The 18,769-nt window shown below is 35.6% G+C and overlaps 1 protein-coding gene and 1 non-coding gene across 13 annotated transcripts in view; both read left to right on the top strand.

Moving 5' to 3' along the window:
- LRCH2 (leucine rich repeats and calponin homology domain containing 2) overlaps positions 1 to 18,769 on the top strand; it is a 105,655-nt gene that overhangs the window by 83,517 nt on the left and 3,369 nt on the right. For 4 of the 12 annotated variants that reach the window (XM_001915776.6, XM_070258488.1, XM_023634467.2 and 1 more), the window contains 5 exons: positions 1,780 to 1,827; positions 4,160 to 4,217; positions 4,979 to 5,091; positions 5,271 to 5,408; positions 5,567 to 5,644. In XM_001915776.6, coding sequence (XP_001915811.3) covers positions 1,780 to 1,827; positions 4,160 to 4,217; positions 4,979 to 5,091; positions 5,271 to 5,408; positions 5,567 to 5,644 — 435 coding nt within the window. Of the gene's footprint in view, positions 1 to 1,779; positions 1,828 to 4,159; positions 4,218 to 4,408; positions 4,608 to 4,978; positions 5,092 to 5,270; positions 5,409 to 5,566; positions 5,645 to 18,769 lie in introns of all 12 variants that reach the window. The other 8 variants (XM_023634469.2, XM_070258489.1, XM_023634468.2 and 5 more) reach the window with 3 other exon arrangements.
- On the top strand, positions 2,179 to 2,307 carry LOC111771701 (small nucleolar RNA SNORA35). The gene has a single exon (XR_002805628.1). It is a non-coding gene; the product is annotated as a small nucleolar RNA SNORA35 (small nucleolar RNA).

The raw sequence follows: 18,769 nt of genomic DNA, 5'->3' as shown, positions 1-18,769 counted from the left end.
TGGCAGGGCTTCTGAAAACTCCTTTAATTTTAGGAAGTGGAATCACACAGAAAACATTGGCTGATCCCTGAACTAGAGGTTCAGCTTGGCTGCTCTCCCTGTCCCTTTATATTTTATGTCCACTTCGGTCCTGCCTGCCTCAATATCTAATCATTTACCAAGACCTACTTTTATTTTTAGTGCTGAAATATTTTGAATGCATTTCCCACCTGCATTTCTTCTATTTCTGCCCTAGTACAGGCCCTCATCATTTCTTCCCTGGACTACTACGATAGTATCCTTGCTCTTCTCCCTTTCTCCAGTCCATTCTCCTCCCTGCAGCTGCGATGATCATTTCAAAGAACACACATATGATCAGACCATTCCTTTGCTTAGAAACCTTGACTGTCTCCTCATCACTTAGAAGGCAAATTCTAGGTCCTTCTTTTTTTTTTTTTTTTTTAAAGATTGGCACCTGAACTAACATGTGTTGCCAATCTTCTTTTTTTCTTCTTCTCCCCAAAGCCCCCCAGTACATAGTTGTATATTCTAGTTGTAGGTCCTTCTGGTTCTGCTATGTGGGATACTGCCTCAGCATGGCCTGATGAGCATTGCTAGGACCGTGCCCAGGATCCCAACTGGTGAAACCCTGGGCCGCCAACGTGGAGTTTGTGAACTTAACCACTCGGTCACAGGGGCCATCCTCCTCTAGGTCCTTCTTAATCAAGCCCCCACTTACCATGTCAGCTTCAACTCAACTATTTGCTCTCCTTTCACTGTCCTCTCCAGCAATATGGAACTGCTCAAAGGTTTTCTGCACTCATCCTTTCATTTATTGCTTCTGTGTCTTTGTCCTTGTGGAATGTTATTCCCTTCCTTCTTTTTCTGTAAACACCTACTCAGTTTTTTACCTTCTCAGGAAACTTTCCTTCTCCACAACCCCCACAACTTCCCCAAATGCCCTTTATCTGTGCCTCATAATATGCCATGCATAGCTTTATCATTGTATTGAGAAGGTTGTATTACTTGTATAAATGAACCTATTTTCCCCCTAGACTGAGAGATCCTTGAGTGGATGATATTTTACTAAATTTCAGTGTTCCCAGCGTCTAGCACAGTGTCTGACATATAGTATATGGTTGGTAATTACTTGTTGAATGATGAATAAATGTCCTATGTGGTATGCATATTCAAGGTTAAATGTTAAGATTTTTGTATTTGATTGGTAGTAGTCATTCAAAAAACATGGATCGTTTAATATTATTTTATACAATTAAATCCTTGGTGATTATTTCTAAGCCTGTATTAGATACACATAGTTTTCCAGGTAAATGTTCTTATTTGGGGTGATGGAATTTTTGCATGCCTCCCTGTACGTGTCTCAGATTGTGACATATTGTTGCCATTTCCCATCAGGAATTAATCTCAACACATGGATCTTTTCTAAGACGTGAGAAGATTTTTCATTTGTGATATTTAAAGGAAATAAATTTATAAGAAAATATTTTATGTGAGTGGATAGTACTTTTAAAACTTGAAAGTGCTTATGAATCACCTTGGGGTCATATTGAAATACACATTCTCATTCAGTAGGTCTGGGGTGGGGCCTGAGATTCTGCATTTCTAACAAGCTCCCAGAGGATGCTGATGCTGCTGGTTCACAGACTTTGAGTGGCAAGATGGTATTTTTCAGATTCTTCCTTTAGCAGTCGATCAAAGATTTTCAGTTTTCCTTTTATATGTCTAAATCATCATTTGTATTTTAATTTCATCTTTCATTTTTTTATTTTTATATTTTAGCAAGACAGTGATAATGCTAATATGTCACCACAATCTCCAGTATCTGAGGTACAAGTTCTGTTTTTGTATGTGTTTTACATAGGTTTCTTCCTTGTCTCTTCTCTCTAACCTCATCTTTCTTTTTTTTCTTTTTGTTGTTTTACAGTGTAATTTATTCACCCATATTTAAAAGCCCACAGTAGGTTAATTTGTACAAACCCAGCCTATAAAAAATTCTAAGAACACCAACCTTTTGTGCAATTGTTCATAATAAATGTCATGTAAATTTACTTATTGGAAAATGCCTATAAATCAAAGAAAAGAATTCACTTTATAAAATTTTTATGTTTTATAATTCATCCATATTTTGAAATTAATGATAAGAACAGCCTTAAAATTTTAAATTTGGAAAAAGTACTTTAGCATTGTACAATGGCCTTTGGTTTTTCTCGTAACCAATTAGGTCTGAAAGCAATGCAAGAGAAACTTCCTTTTTCCACGAGAAACATCCCTGCAGTGGGTTGTTCCTATCGACAGGAGGGTACACAATCCCTAGCATCTTAGACGCAAGTGGGGGGCATAAGGAGAAGGGGTAGATGAAAACTCGAGTTTGTGAAATCTCAACTAAATACTCTGGGGTTAATATGAGTGATTCTTCTAATTTAGTTAAATCGATTACTTTACAAGAGATAAATTTTAAAAATTCTAAATAGTGTCTCTTCTACTTCAGATTACCTTATTTAGTATTTTTATTGTTTTGGCATTAGTAAATCAATGACTATGATTCATTTCAGGACTTTGTCTAAATATCTGAATGATCCAAATTCACCACATAACTTTGGTTAGTTAGATAGCATTTTATTTTATATAGGTGGTGTTAATTTTTTTTAAAAAGCCAGGATTATTTGTCTGTTTTGGGTGAGTTGCATTATAAAACTTTTAAATGGACTTGGACATTAGTTTTATTAGCATGTTTCTAAATTATCTGTATGGCAGGTAAAATGGTTTACATTCTTTTAGAAAATAATTTAACTTAGGATAGCCTGAAATTAGTCTGTTACATACTTTTGTAAATTCTTTCATTTACTTTCAGTTATAACAAATGTGTGACTACTTATATATAAATATTATAAATGTATAAGTGACTACTTATTTGCCTAGTTGCTTTATGATTTTATGATCTATGTTCACGGGGAGAGTATTAGTGCTAGTTTTCTCCAATAAATTATACTACTTTTCTAATACATTTTTGCTTGCATTTGGATAAGTGAATATTTTTGTATGGCAATTCTTAACACTTTGACTGAAATAATGAAGACAAACTATGAGGCTTGTGGACGGATAGAGTGGTGAGCGTGTGTTTTGGTATCTCAACTAACATTCAACTTGAGCTGTGTATCACAAGTTAATCAGCAGAAGATGCAGAGAATCAACAGAATTCCGATTGCTTCAATAGCATCTGTGAAAGGAAAATGGTATAAATAATTAGTATAGTACTTTACTATTAACAAAGTGCTTGCCTGTACATTTGAACCTGAGATGTCCCGTGAGCCTGGTATTATCCTCATTATTTTACGACACAACAGACTAATAGCTTTTCCCAAGACCCCAGTCAATAAATGGTAGAGAAGTGACAAAAGCCCAGACTCTAATTCACAGTTGTTGCACAGATTAAATAAGATGCTGCTAAAATTACATTATCTTATGACTTTATAATTTACAAAGTGCGTTTTTTTAGGTCATCTCAGTCAATCTTCACAACATCCCATTTTAAAGATGAAGAAACAGTCACAGAGAAATTAAGTGTTTTTCTCCAGCCTTAGCCTAAGCTTTCTGAATCCAAGTTCAGATTTCTTTAATGTGCCACAATTCTTTCCACAGCACACCACTGTGTGAAAGCACTTTGAAACAATGTGCATTCAAATAGAAAAGATAATGATTTATCATCTATCACTCTGTAGCACCATTAGTATGAGTGTGTAGATTTGCTTCAGATTATCCACTAAGTGTCGAGTACATAGTAGGTACTGAGTAAATGTTGCTAATTTCACTTATCTTTTTATTGAAGCTTACTTCATTTTTGGGGAGACTTTAGTCTGGTTCTTCATTCAAAAAAGAGTATCTATTTATTTTATACACTTAACTAGTTTTCTTTTTCATTTTCCTTATACTATGAGAGAGAAGTATTTAAAGGCTTATTTAGTCAGGTCAATTAGCAAATATTTCTAGACCTTTTTTTAAAAGTGAAATTTACCAATTTGAACTGAAATGCAATTTGCCTTTCTCTACTCCACTAATGATGGAAAAAAATAAATACTTCTCAAAATTGGATTGGATATGAATGAACAACTACCTTGATTATTTTGAAAGAACAGAGGTTTTATTTGTTTTCTGTTTTTAGGAATATGATAGAACTGATGGTTTTTCACATGGTCCCTTTGGCTTGAAGCCTAGATCAGGTAAATATATATTCTGCAAATAAAATTTATTGGTTATGTATGAAACTAGAGTTTCCCAGCTTAAATGGGATTGATTCCATAGTTTTAAGTACACATAGATTCTTTCCCCTCTCCTAAAAGTAATTTTCTCTTAACCTTATTTGTCTTTCCAATTCCCATTCCCCATTTCTTTCTTCCTCTTTACCTTCAAGCTCCTGAAACCTCAGCTTTTTGCCTTAGATATACTGCAGTCTTATTTCTACTCTACTGTGACTGCTATTAGAGTGACCACTCTGCCAGCAAACCAAACACTGTTTGAAATTATAGCACTCCATTATATTGTGGTTTTAAAAAGGGATCTTTTCGCATTTGGCAAGCCCAAAAGAAAATGGATCCATGTTACTTGGCAAGGTATTGAATTATAGTTTTTATTCCTGAATAACTGTATTGACCTTCAAGAATAATTTCCTTCTTCTTTAAAGATAATAAAGGCTGATTTATGTTCAATAATAATTTTTAACCTGGGTCGTAAGTTTCTAATAACGAATGTTTAAGAACATGTATAGGTGGTAGAAATCGTTACACTTGTCTTCCCTGTTGCTTTCAATTATGCAGATAAGTAGATTTCAATTATATTCTGTAAAAAATATTTGGAATGTGTTAATAAGTAATAGTGTTTTATGTAGTTTTGTACTGATTCTTTTTATTATGTCTCTTTCCCCGCTGATGGTTGATCCTTCCTATTAGCTTTGTAATAAGCTAGGAAATTTCTGTTTTTATAGCTTTTAGTCGCTCATCTCGGCAGGAATATGGGGCAGCAGATCCAGGATTTACAATGAGAAGAAAGATGGAACATCTACGAGAAGAGCGAGAGCAAATACGACAACTTCGCAATGTAAGTCAGATGGACCTTTTGATCTGCTTTTAGAAATGGGTTTAACTTGGAAAGTTAACAAGGTATATGGATTTTTATTTTCACTGCTCTTTAAAATTTTGGATTATGTGATGATTAATAATATAAATATGTAAGATATATAGATAGAATATCTATGATTTATACCCATTTCTTTATAGAATCTTGAATCCAGGCTAAAAGTAATTTTGCCGGATGACATTGGAGCTGCATTGATGGATGGGGTTGTTCTTTGCCATTTAGCCAATCATATAAGGCCACGCTCTGTAGCTAGTATTCATGTGCCATCACCAGCAGTGGTAAGTTTTGTCTACAATTTCTTAGTTCTCTAAAGGAAGATAGAGCTTCTCTAAAGGAAGATAGAGCTTTAAATAATATACCTCAATTCATTTTTCAATTTTTATTAACTTCTGTATCAATATGCCTGAAAATATACCTTTTCCCCCTTACTTTACAGCCTAAATTGAGCATGGCAAAATGTCGAAGAAATGTGGAAAATTTTCTTGATGCCTGTAAAAAGTTGGGTGTCTCACAGGTAATTGTTATTTTTCTAACAAAATGCTCATTTAAATATTTATTACATGCTTACTGGGATTCTTCTTCTTCACAATAGGAATGAATAATGCTTTCTGAACATGAAAATGAATACCTTCCCTTGGTACCTTCTACTGAGTTCCAGTTGTAACTGTAACAGCTGTCTAATGAATGTTTTTAAGCTGCTTTTAAGGTCATTTATAAGACAGCTACACGGATAGAAAATTTACTAATCAAAAACATCATTGAATAAACAGAACTTAGTGGCCATATTACAAGTTGATTGTGATGCTATTGCTACTCTCCTTTTTCCTGCTGGAGGACATTTGGGCTCCTTTGTGAGTTCATTGATAGACTGTGATCGGAAGAGTTGCATTCATTGTGAACAGTTTTAAACTTTATTTGAAATGTTAAACTGGAAATCTTAGTAACATTTTCATACTATCTCACTGAACAAACTTTGAAATTTGTGGGAATTGGCTTATGTTTCACATAATAATTGCAATACTATTAGATCAGTAATTAAAGCAGTATTGTAAATGTATTATGAAAATGAATAATCAAAATATTGCCTTTTGGGAAAACCTTATAAGCCTAACATTAACATGACTGACTGTTGAGAGGACGTGACGTTGTTAGCAGATTGCAATCTAGTCGTGCTTTCTTTTTACTCTTATTTTATTTTTTACAATTTATTTTTATTGAGCTATAATTGACATAAAACATTGTGCAAGTTTAAGATGTGCAGTGTGTTGATTTGATGCACATATATTCAGTTGTGCTTGATAAGCTCTCTTTCTAAGGATGTCATAATAATCTGGTCTGCAGATTCCATTTTAACCTCTTTCCTCAAGTAAATAAATATAATTTATATAGAGAGAATCAATTGAATTACTGTGTAATTTGGAAACTACCTGCTGCTGTTTTCTCATTACCTCTTCTCTATGCTTGACATGATATTTTAAAAATTTAGTTCTTTTTTTTTTAAAGATTTTATTTTTCCTTTATCTCCCCAAAGCCCGCCAGTACATAGTTGTGTATTGTGTATTTTTAGTTGTGGGTCCTTCTAGTTGTGGCATGTGGGACATCGCCTCAGCATGGCTTGATGAGCAGTGCCATGTCTGCACCCAGGATCTGAACCGGTGAAACCCTGGGCCGCCAAAGCAGAGCGCGCAAACTCAACCACTCTGCCGTGGGGCCGGCCCCTAAAAATTTAATTCTTAAACATTTTTATGTTCTTTCTTTTTCTTAGTCTCTTAGTGAGAAAATAGAAAAATTAAGGTTTTTTCTAGTTATTATTTCATTATATACATTTTCCTGTTTTGCCATTTTTGTTTTAAGAGTGTTTTGCAGGGGGGTTCTCACTGAATATTTATTGAATGAATGCACATTCTATAGGTGAGGAAATTGAGGCACAGAGAGGTTAGGGAACTTGTCCAAGGGCACACCTTTAGTAAACAGTGAGCCAAACTATGAACCCAGGTGTCTAACTCCAGAACCTACCCTTTAACTTGGATACTTTCTGTTTCTGTTCTTTTATATGAAAGAAAAAAGATGGTCCAACATACTTGAGACATCGTCTTGATACAGTAGGCAAGGAGGATAAATGGGAAGGTCCTTTGAAAACTATTCTACTTAGCATACTCTTCTCTTTCCAGCTTGTTCTAGGGCAGGGTTAGTCCTCCACCCAACCTCACCATAAGGGAGGCAATGGAGGGACCAGCCATCAACTCCCAGTTTCCAGACTCTGTAGCTACTGGTGAAGGGAAGAGTTTTATTTTTAGCTTCAATTTTTTTTTTCTGACTTGGAAATGGTAATAGTTTCTTCATTTAGCTTTTTTTTGGTTTTAAGATATTTTTATTTTTAGTAGCTTTATTGAGGTATAATTGAGATACAGTAAAGAGCATATATAAGAAGTGTACAATTCGACAAGTATTGACATATGCAAACACCATTAAATCGCCACCATAGTCAACATAATGAACATGTCTGTCAAACCCAAAAGTTTCCTTGTGTCCCTGTGCAGTCCTTCCTTCCCCAGGCAACCACTAATCTGCTTTCTGTTATAATTTAGTTTGCATTTTCTATCTAGAGTTGTATATAAATGTAATGATACAATATATACTATGTTTTCTGTCTTCTTTCACTCTGTAATTAGTTTGACTCATCAGTGTTGTTCCATGTATAAATAGGTTACTCCTTTTTATTGCTAAGTGGTATTTCATGGTATGAATAGACCGCAGTTTGTTGGTCCATTGACCTCTTGATGACCATTTGGATTGTTTCCAGTTTTAGGGACTACTATAAATAAGGCTGCTATGAACATTTTAATGTACAAGTCTTTGGATATATGCCTTCTTTAATTTTGGGTAGATGCCTAGGAGTGGAATAACTGGAACGTATAGTAGGTGTATACTTAAGATTATAAGAAAGTTAAAAACTCTTTTCCAAAGTGGTTGTATCATTTTGCATTTCCGTCAACAGTGTATGAGAGTTCTAGTTCCTCCACATCCTCAACAATAGTTCAGTAAGGTCAATGTTTTGTTTTGTTTTCTTTTCTTTTTTGAGGAAGATTAGCCCTGAGCTAACATCTGCCACTAATCCTCCTCCTTTTGCTGAGGAGGATTGTCCCTGAGCTAACATCTGTGCCCATCTTCCTCTACTTTATATGAGGGATGCCTCCACAGCAGCACTTGATAAGCGATATGTAGATCCACGCCCGGGACCTGAACCGCTGAACCCAGAGCTGCTGAAGCAGAGCGTGTGAACTTAACTGCTGCACCACCAGGCTGGCCCCGTCACTGTTTTTTTTTTTTTTGTCAAATTTTAGCCATTCTAATAGATATTTTCTGGTTTGCCAGTGTATTTTTTAACATTTTTTGCATGATTATTATAGAAAAAATTTAAAATACAGAAAACTATAAAGAAGAAAAATATAATCACATGTAATGCTACCCCCCAAAGATAAAGGCTGTTAACAAGCATACATTTTCTTTCTGTGTTTTCCCCCATTAGGATCATTCTGTATATACTGTTTTTTTGTTTATGTTGTTTTTTACCTAAAGTTATACTCTGGGCATTTTCTTATCAGAATCTAAGACTATATCTGGGCATTTGTTTAATCAAAATATTCTATTTTTTATTTTGTAGTTTTTAAAAATTTATTTTATTGAGGTCACAATGGTCTATAACACTGTAATTTCAGGTGTACATTATTATAAATCAGTTTTTTTATAGACTGCATTGTGCTCACACCCAATAATGTAGTTTTTATCCATCACCATGCATATGTGCCCCTTTACCTGTTTTGCCTCCCCCTACATCCCTTTCCTCTCTGATAACCACTAATCTGTTCTCCTTATCCATGTGTTTTTTTTATCTTCCACATACAAGTGATATCATACAGTGTTTGTCTTTCTTTGTCTAGCTTATTTCACATAACATAATACCCTCAGGGTCCATCCATATTGTCGCAAATCAAGATTTTTCCCCTTTTTTATGGCCGAGTAGTATTCTGTTGTATATATACACACACACACACACACACACACACCACATCTTCTTTATCCATTCATCAGTTGATGGGCACTTGGGTTGCTTCCACATCTTGGCTATTGAGAATAATGCTGTGATGAACATAGGGATGCATAAGTCTCTTTGGATTGTTGATTTCATGTTCATTGAATGAATACCCAGTAGTGGAATAGTTGGGTCGTATGGTATTTCTGTTTTTAATTTTTTGAGAAATTTCCATACTGTTTTCCATAGCAGCTGTACCAGCTTGCATTTCCACCAGCAGTGTGAGGGTTCCTTTTCTCCACACCCTGTACAACATTTGTTATTTTTTGTCTTGTTAAATATAGCTATTCTGACTGGTATAAGGTGAAATCTCATTGTAGTTTTGGTTTGCACTTCCCTGATGATTAGTGATGTTGAACCCTGATGTGCCTCTTGGCCGTCCATATATCTTCTTGGGGAAAAGATCTGTTCATATCCTCTGCCCATTTTTGATTGGGTTGTTTGTTTTCTTGTTGTTGAGTTGGATGAGTTCTTTATATATTTTGGAAAATAACCCTTGTCAGATATATGATTTGCAAATATTTTCTCCCATTTGGTGGGTTGTCTTTTTGTTTTGTTCCTAGTTTCCTTTGCCTTGCAGAATCTCTGTAGTCTGACGTAGTCCCATTTGTTTATTTTTTCTTTTGTCCCTCTTGCCCGAGTAGACGTAGTATTCAAAAAGATACTGCTAAGACCAATGTCCAAGAGTGTACTGCCTATATTTTCTTCTAGAAATTTCTTGGTTTCAGGTCTTACATTCAAGTCTTTAATCCATTTTGAGTTAATTTTTGTGTATGGTGTAAGATAATTGTCTACTTTCATTCTTCTGCATGTTGCTGTCCAGTTTTCCCAACACACTTTATTAAAGACACTTTCCTTTCTCACTTTATGTCCTTGCCTCCTTTGTAGAAGATTAGCTGTTCATAGATTTGTGGTTTTATTTCTGGGCTTTCAATTCTGTCCAATTGATCTGTGCATCTGATTTTCTGCTGGTACCGTGCTGTTTTGATTACTGTAGCTTTGTAGTATATTTTGAAGTCAGGGATTGTGATGCCTCCACCTTTGTTCTTTTTTTCCAGGATTGCTTTGGCTATTCAGGGTCTTTTTTTTCCATATGAATTTTAGGATTCTTTGTTCTGTTTCCATAAAGAATGTCATTGGAACTCTTGATTGGGATTGCATCAAGTTTGTAGATTGCTTTAGGTAATATGGACATTTTAACTATGTTTATTCTTCCAATAGAATATGTTTCCATTTCTTTTTGTCTTCTTTGATTTCTTTCAATAATGTCTTATAGTTTTCAATGTATAGGTCTTTCACCTCCTTGGTTAAATTTATTCCTAGATATTTTGTTCTTTTCATTCTGATTGTAAATGGGATTGTATTCTTGACTTCTCTTTCTGCTAGTTCGTTATTATAGAAATGCAACTGATTTTTGTAAGTTGATTTTTGTACCCTGCAACTTTGCTGTAGTTATTATTTCTAATCGTTTTCTGGTGGATTCTTTAGGGTTTCCTATAAATAGAATCACATTGCCTTCAAACAGTGAGAGTTTTACTTCTTCCTTTGCAATTTGGATCTCTTTTATTTCTTTTTCTTGCCTAATTGCTCTGGCCAAAACCTCCAGTACTATGTTGAGTAAGAATGGTGAGAGTGGGCATCCTTGTCTTGTTCCTGTTTTCAGAAGGATGGCTTTCAGTTTTTCACCATTAAGTATGATGTTTGCTGTGGCTTTGTTGCATATGGCCTTTATTATATTGAGATACTTTCCTTTTATACCCATTTTATTGAGACTTTTTATCATAAATGGATGTTGGGTCTTGTCAAATGCTTTCTCTGCATCTATTGAGATGATCATGTCATTTTTATTAGTCTTTTATTAATGTGGTGTATTACATTGATTGATTTGCAGATAGTGAACCATCCCTGCATCCCTTGTATAAATTGCAGTTGATCATGGTGTATGATCCTTTTAATGTATTGGTGTATTTGGTTTGCTGCTATTTTGTTGAGGATTTTTGCAGCTTTGTTCATCAGCGATATTGACCTGTAATTTTCCTTCTTTGTGTTGTCCTTGTCTGGTTTTGATATCATGGTGATGTTTGCCTTGAAGAATGAGTTAAGAAGTGTCCCGTCGTCTTCAATTTTTTGGAATAGTTTGAGAAGGATGGGTATTAAATCTTCTTTGAATATTTTGTAGAATCCTCCAGAGAAGCCATCTGGTCCTGGGCTTTTGTGTTTTAGGAGATTTTCTATTACTGTTTCAATCTCTTTACTTGTATTTGTCTATTTAGATTCTCTGTTTCTTCTTGATTCAGTTTTGGGAGGTTACATGTGTTGAAGAATTTATCCGTTTCTTCTAGATTATCCAATTTGTAGGCATACAGTTTTTCGTAGTATTCTCTTACAGTCCTTTATGTTTCTGTGGTGTCCATTGTAATTTTTCCTCTTTCATTTTTAGTGTTATTCATTTGAGCCTTATCTCTTTTTTTCTTAGTGAGTCTGGCTCAGGGTTTGTCAATTATTTTTACCGTCTCAAAGAACCAGCTCTTAGTTTCATCGATCCTTTTTATTGTTTTTTCAGTCTCTATTTCATTTATTTCTGCTCTAATTTTTATTATTTCCCTCCTTCTGCTGACTTTGGGCTTTGTTCTTTTTCTCTTTCTGTTAGGTGTAGTTTAAGATTACTTCTGTGAGATTTTTCTTGTTTCTTGAGGTAGGCCTGTAGTGCTATAAATTTCTCTCTTAGTACTGCTTTTTCTGCATCCCGTAAAAGTTGGTATTTTGTGTTTCATTTTAATTTGTCTTCAGGTATTTTTTGATTTTTCCTTTCATTTCTTCATTGATCCAGTGGTTGTTCAGTAGCATTTTGTTTAGTCTCCACATATTTGTGACTCTCCCAGCTTTTTTCTTGTGGTTGACTTCTGGTTTCATAGCATTGTGGTTGGAAAAGATGCTTGATATAATTTGACTCTTCTTACATTTATTGAGGCCTACCTTGTTTCCCTATATGATCTGTCTTTGAGAATGTTCCATGAACTTGAGAATAATGTGTATTCTGCTGTTTTGTGATGGAATGTTCATGTATATCTATTAAATCCATCTGTTCATGTGTTTCACTTAAGGCCTCTGTTTCCACTGTTTCCTTGTTTACTTTTCATCTGGGTGATCTATCTATTGATGTAAATGGGATTTGAGATCCCCTAGTATTAATGTGTTGGTGTCAATTTCTCCCTTTAGATCTGTTACTAGTTGCTTTATATACTTTGCTGTTCCTGTGTTAGGTGCATATGTATTTGTAAGTGTTAAGTCTTCTTGGTGGAATGTCCCTTTTGTCAGTATATACTGCCACTCTTTGTCTCTCATTATCCTTTTTATCTTGAAGTCTGCTTTGTGTGATATATGTATAGCTAAACCTGCTTTTGTTTGCCATTTGGTTAGGTCATCATCTTCCAGGCCTTTGCTCTCAGCTTATGTTTATATTTAGAGCTGGGATGTGTTTCCTGAAGGCAGCATGTTGTTAGGTCTTGTTTTTTAATCCATCCTGCCACTCTGTGTCTGTTTATTGGTAAATTCAATCCATTTACATTTACAGTGATTATTGATACATGAGGGCTTAATATTGCCATTTTATCTTTTGTTTTCCAGTTGTTCTATATTTCCATTGTTTCCTTTTCCTTATATTTTTGTGTGTTGTTTCTTTTGGTGATTTTGTCACTTTTCTCTTTACTTATGAATTGTGACTCTGCTCTGACTTTTTGTTTGGTGATTACCATGCGGTTTGTGTAAAAGATCTCGTAGGTGAGATGGTCCATTTTTCTGACAGCCTTTTGTCTCCATTAGCCTAAGCAGGGTCCATCTCTTTCCTCTTCCCCTTCTGTGTTATTGTTGGCATAAATTATTCTTTTTTGTATTGTGAGTTGTGACTAAAGTGTTTATAGTTACTTTTGATGCTTTCCTTACCTTTATGTTATACTTAAGTGTTTACTAACCTATTTTGATATAGAGCTGGAATTTTCTGATTTTGTCTGCTATTTATCTCCTTGTTCAAAGCTTTGTAAGCCTTTGCCTTTTTCTTTCATGTGAGAGGCCTCCCTTCATCATTTCTTGTAAGGCAGGTCTGGTGGTGATGCACTTCCTCAGCGTTTTTTATCTGGGAAAGCTTTTATTTCTTCATCATATCTGAAGGATAATTTCACTGTATGGAGTATTCTTGGCTGATAGTTTTTGTCCTTCAGTATTTTGAATGCATCATTCCGTTCTTTCCTTGCCTGCAAGTTTTCTGCTGAGAAATCTGCTGAAAGCCTCATAGGGATTCCTTTGTAGGTTATTTTCTTCTGCCTTGCTGCCCTTAATATTTTATCTCTGTCATTGACTTGACAGTTTTAATATTATATGCCTTGGAGAAGATCTTTTTGCATTGATGTGGTTAGGAGTTCTGGTGGCTTCATGTGTTTGTAAGTCCAGTTTCTTCCCCAAGTTTGGGAAGTGCTCAGCTATTGTTTCTTAGAACAAGCTCTCTGCTCTTTTTTTCCTATCTTTTCCCTCTGTAATGACTATAATCCTTATGTTACTTTTCCTAATTGAGTTGAGTATTTCTCAATGAATTTCTTCATTTTAAAAAAACCTTAGTTCTCTCTCCTCTTCTGCCTGAAACATTTCTTGTTTTTTATCTTCTGAGTTACTAATTCTCTCTTCCACAAGATCTGCTCTATTTTTTATGCTTTGTACATTATTTTTTTATCTCATTAATTGTGTTCTTCATACTCAGAATTTCTGTTTGTTTTCTTTTAAAGCTTCCACCTCTGTGATGAAGTATTCCTTTTGCTCATTAATTTTATTCCTGAGCTCATTGAACTGTCTTTCTGTGTCTTCTTGTAACTTGTTGAGTTTCTTTTGGACAGCTATTTTGAATTCTCTGTTATTCAGTTGATAATGCTCTCTGACTTCGGGTTTGGTTTCTGGAGACTTGTCATTTTCTTTCTGTTCTGCAGTGTCACTGTAGTTCTTCGTGGTGTTTGATGAGTTGATCCTCTGCTTGTGCATCTGTGGTAGTATCAGGTTGCAGATTCTACCTGCAACTGCTTGGGGAGAGGCAGGGGCTGTGTTTTATGTTCCTGTCCCATTTGCTGGTTGTTGTGCCTGTCAGGCCACTCTGTGTTTGTGTGGGCTGGTAACAGCCACTCAGCAGGGTGCACTCATGCAGGCAGGGCTGCTGTGCTCTGTGGCCAGGTCACAGCCAGACTGATGCACTCGGTGGGTGGAAGTTCTTCATGCAGGCCAGATACTTGCTCAGTCGGTGGGTCTGGGTGAGCTCCTGTGCTAGGTGGGCAGGGTGCATTTGTGCAGGCTAAACTGCTGCTACTTGTTGGGGAGCATTCACATGGGCTAGACCATCTTAGTAGGTGGGCCCTCCTACAGGCCAGGCTACTACTCTGAAACCATCTGTGTATAGTTGGGCTCCCCCTATCTCCATTCACGGTCACACTGGCTCCTGTGTGAGGATTTGCAACCTGGATCACTGCCACCAGGGAGAGGGAAGGGTTCTCTCAGTTCCATGGCTTCCCAGGGATTCAATCCACCCACCTTCAGATGTATAGCTGCATGGATCTCTAAGGCATTCTGTTGTGTTGTGTAAGAAATCCTTTGTTGTTTAATGGGTGTCCATTTAGTTTTAAGTTAGAGGGGAAAGACAAAGAGAATAACTCACTCTGCCATGATACTAATGTCACCTCCTAATGTTTTAAATTGCATTTCCCTGAAGACTAATGATGTCAATTATCTCTTCAGTGGCTTATTTACCTTTTATATGACTTTTATGAAGTGTGTATTCTAATCTCTTCTATTTTCGAGTTGGGTTTTTTCCTTTGCATTGAGTGTGAGATTTCTCTATAAATTATAGATAAATTCCTTTATCAGATATGTGATTTACAAATACTGTGTTTCAGTCTTTGGCTTGTCTTTTCATTCTCATTACAGTATTTTTGAAAAAGCAGAAGTTTTCAAGTTTTTGAGCTAAAGTTTATTATCTTTTATTTTTTTAATTAAAAAAATTTTTTTTTGAGGAAGATTAGCCCTGAGCTAACTACTGCCAATCCTCCTCTTTTTGCTGAGGAAGACTGGCCTTGAGCTAACATGCATGCCCATCTTCCTCTGCTTTATACATGGGATGCCTACCACAGTATGGCTTTTGCCAAGCAGTGCCATGTCCACACCCAGGATCCGAACCGGCGAACCCTGGGCCACCGAGAAGCGGAACGTGTGAACTTAACTGCTGTGCCAATGGGCCAGCCCTGTATTATCTTTTAAAATTTATTGTGTTTTTAATGTCAAACCAAAGAAGTCTTTACATAACTCAAGGTCACAAATATTTTTCTTATGTTTATTTCTAGAAGGTTTATAATCTTAGGTTTTACATTTATGTCTATAACAAATTTTAGTTAATTTTTTATATGTTGAAAGGTGCAGATTGAAGGTCTCTTGTCTTAGGCCTGGGATTGGGAACATGCATTGATTTTTTTTTAAGCATTAGTATTGAGATATATTTAACATACCATAAAATTTACTGATTTAAAGCATATAATTGAATGGTTTTAGTATAGTCACAGAGTTGAACAACAATCACAACAATGTAAGTTTAGAATATTTTTATCACTCCAGAAAGAAACCTCATACCTATTAACAGTCCCTCCCTGTTCTGTCTCTATGGATTTGCCTATTCTGAACATTACATATAAATTAAATTATGCTATATGGGGTCTTTTGTGTCTGGCTGCTTTCACAGAGCATAATGTTTCCAAGGTTCATTCATAGTATATCATAAAGCAGCACTTCATTTTTTTATGGCTGAATAATATTCCACTGTATGTATATACCACATTTTGTTTACCAGTCATCAGTTGATGGACATGTGGCCTTTTCCACTCATTGTTTATCATGAATAATGCTGGTATGAACAAGTTTTCCTTTGAACGGTTACTTCAGTTCTCTTTGTTATATACCTACAAGTGTAATTTTTAGGTTACATGGTAACTCTATGTTTATCTCTTTGAGGAACTGCCAAATTATTTTGCAATATACATCCCCACTGGCAGGGTATGAAGGTTCCAATTTCTCCACATCCTCACCAACAATGGTTATTGTCTACTATTTTGATTCTCGCCATTCTAGTGGATGTGAATGTAGTATCTCATTGTTGGTTTTTATTTGCATTTCCCTACTGGCCAAAGATGTTGGGCATCTTTTAGTGTGCTTATTTAGTATTTGTATATATTCTTTGGAGAGGTGTCTTTTGAAATCCTGTTCCCATTTGTTAATTGGATTATTCACCTTTTCATTATTGAGTTGTAAGAGTTCTTTATATATTCCAGATACAAGTCCCTTATGAGATACATGATTTGCAAGTATTAGCCATTGATTTTTCATAGATGACCTGTATGAGGTTGAGGAAATTCTTTTCTATTCCTAGTTTGCTGAGAGTTCCTCTCAGGGATGGATGTTGAATTTTGCCAGATGCTTTTGCTACATCTACTGAGATGATAAAGTTGTTTTCTTTCACAATATTGTGAATTGCATTGGTTGACTTTAAGATGTTAAATAAAACCTGGATTGCTAGGATAGACCCCAGTTGGCCATGATGGATTTTGTTGTTGTTGTTTTTATGTTGTTGGATTGAAGTTGCTAAAATTTTGTGTAGACCTTTTCCATCTTTTCATGGGGATATTGGTCTTTAGTTTTCTTTTAATGTCTCTGCCTGTTTTTGGTGTTAAGGTAATGCTGACCCCGTGAAACATGTTAGGAAGTATTCCTTGCTCTTCACTTTTCTTGAACATTTTGTGCAGAACTGATATTTTTTCTTTTTTAAATAGTCAAATTCAGTGAACCCATCTGGGACAGTGGTTTTCTTTATGGGACGGTTTTTAATATAATTTCAATTTCTACACTAGATCTTGGGCAAAAGTCTGAGAAGTAATACAATTTCAATTTCTTAAATAGGTATAGGGCTATTCTTGTTTTCTGTTTCTTCTTGCATGAGCTTTGATCTACTGTGTCTTTCAAAGAATTTGCTCATTTCATCTAGTTAAACTTACAAAGTTGTTTATAATGTTTCCTTATTATCATTTCAGTATTTGTAGAATCTCTTGTGATGTTCTCTTATTTCTGAAATTGATAATTTGTGTATTTTCTCTTTTTTCCTAATTAACCTATCTAGAGGTTTATGAATCTTTAAAATCTTCTCAATGAACTAATGTTTGGTTTCATTAATTTTTCTTCTATTATTTTCCCTTTTTTATTTTATAGTTTTCCTCTCTCATCTTCATTGTTTTCTTATTTCTGCTTGCCATTGGTTTAATTTGCTCTTCCTTTTCTAGTTTCTAAGGTGGGGGCTGGAGGTCATTGCCTTGAAGCCATTCTTTCTTTTCTAATATGTATCTCAATGGTTATTTGAATCAATAAGCAAAGTATTAGGGAGGCAACAAATGTTGCAGTGAAAATGAAAATGGGAAGATTGTTTTTGAGAAGTCTTTTGATAAATGGGATATTATCAGTAGTATTTGGTGAATTGGTTATGGAAGAAAGAGAAGACTATTATGATTCACAGGTTTATGTTGAGAGAGATTGAGTAGTGTATTACTCACTGAGGTATAGAATACAGAAAGAAGGAAAAGTTAATTTAGTGAGGAAGTAGTTCTGTTGTGGATACAATGATTTTAATATGTCTGTTGGACATCCATTTGACTGCATCAAGTTGACATTTGTATCTGGAGCCCAATAGAGACATCTTGGCAGAAAATAAATATTTGAAAGTCATCAGGATGGAGGCTATAGTTGTTACTATTCCAGGTTAGGGGCTGAGTCTTGCCAAGGCTTCCAGTGTTTCAAGAAACACTGGATTAAAAAAAAAGGAATAGTATTTCTAGATTTGTAAAACACTGTGCTAGCCAACTAAAACACAGTTGTGGACTAGATGGGGCCTCTAAATGGTCTGTCTCCCTCTCTATCCATTACTAGCTTATTTTCCTGGAGTGAATGGTGTCCCAACTGAAGCAGTGGACTGCATTGTTTCTTCAAAAATAGCTACCAAATTGGGGCTGGCCCCGTGGCCGAGTGGTTAAGTTCGCGCGCTCCGCTGCAGGCGGCCCAGTGTTTCGTTGGTTCGAATCCTGGGCGCGGACATGGCACTGCTCGTCAGACCACGCTGAGGCAGCGTCCCACATGCCACAACTAGAGGAACCCACAACGAAGAATACACAACTATGTACCGGGGGGCTTTGGGGAGAAAAAGGAAAAAATAAAATCTTTAAAAAAAAAAATAGCTACCAAATTTATTTGATGTGCATATGCACACAAACCTGCAGTTAACCCTTGCAATTGTGACAAGGCTTTGAGAATACCCAGGAGAGGATACGGTATAAGAAGAGAAGAGGGTTAAGACAGAACCCTTGGAAACATTAAGGATGTTAGAAGAGGATTAGTGAAGGCTAATGAAACCTAATGCAAAGTTGTGTCTAAACCTCTTTCTCATAGAGTTGTGAAGAAGAGGAGGCAGTTTTTATTTGTCAAATT

The sequence above is a fragment of the Equus caballus genome, chromosome X (assembly GCF_041296265.1).
Source record: "Equus caballus isolate H_3958 breed thoroughbred chromosome X, TB-T2T, whole genome shotgun sequence".
NCBI lineage: Eukaryota > Metazoa > Chordata > Mammalia > Perissodactyla > Equidae > Equus > Equus caballus.
The sequence above is the reverse complement of the archived record's forward strand: the minus strand, read 5'-3'. Positions and strand labels throughout refer to the sequence as shown.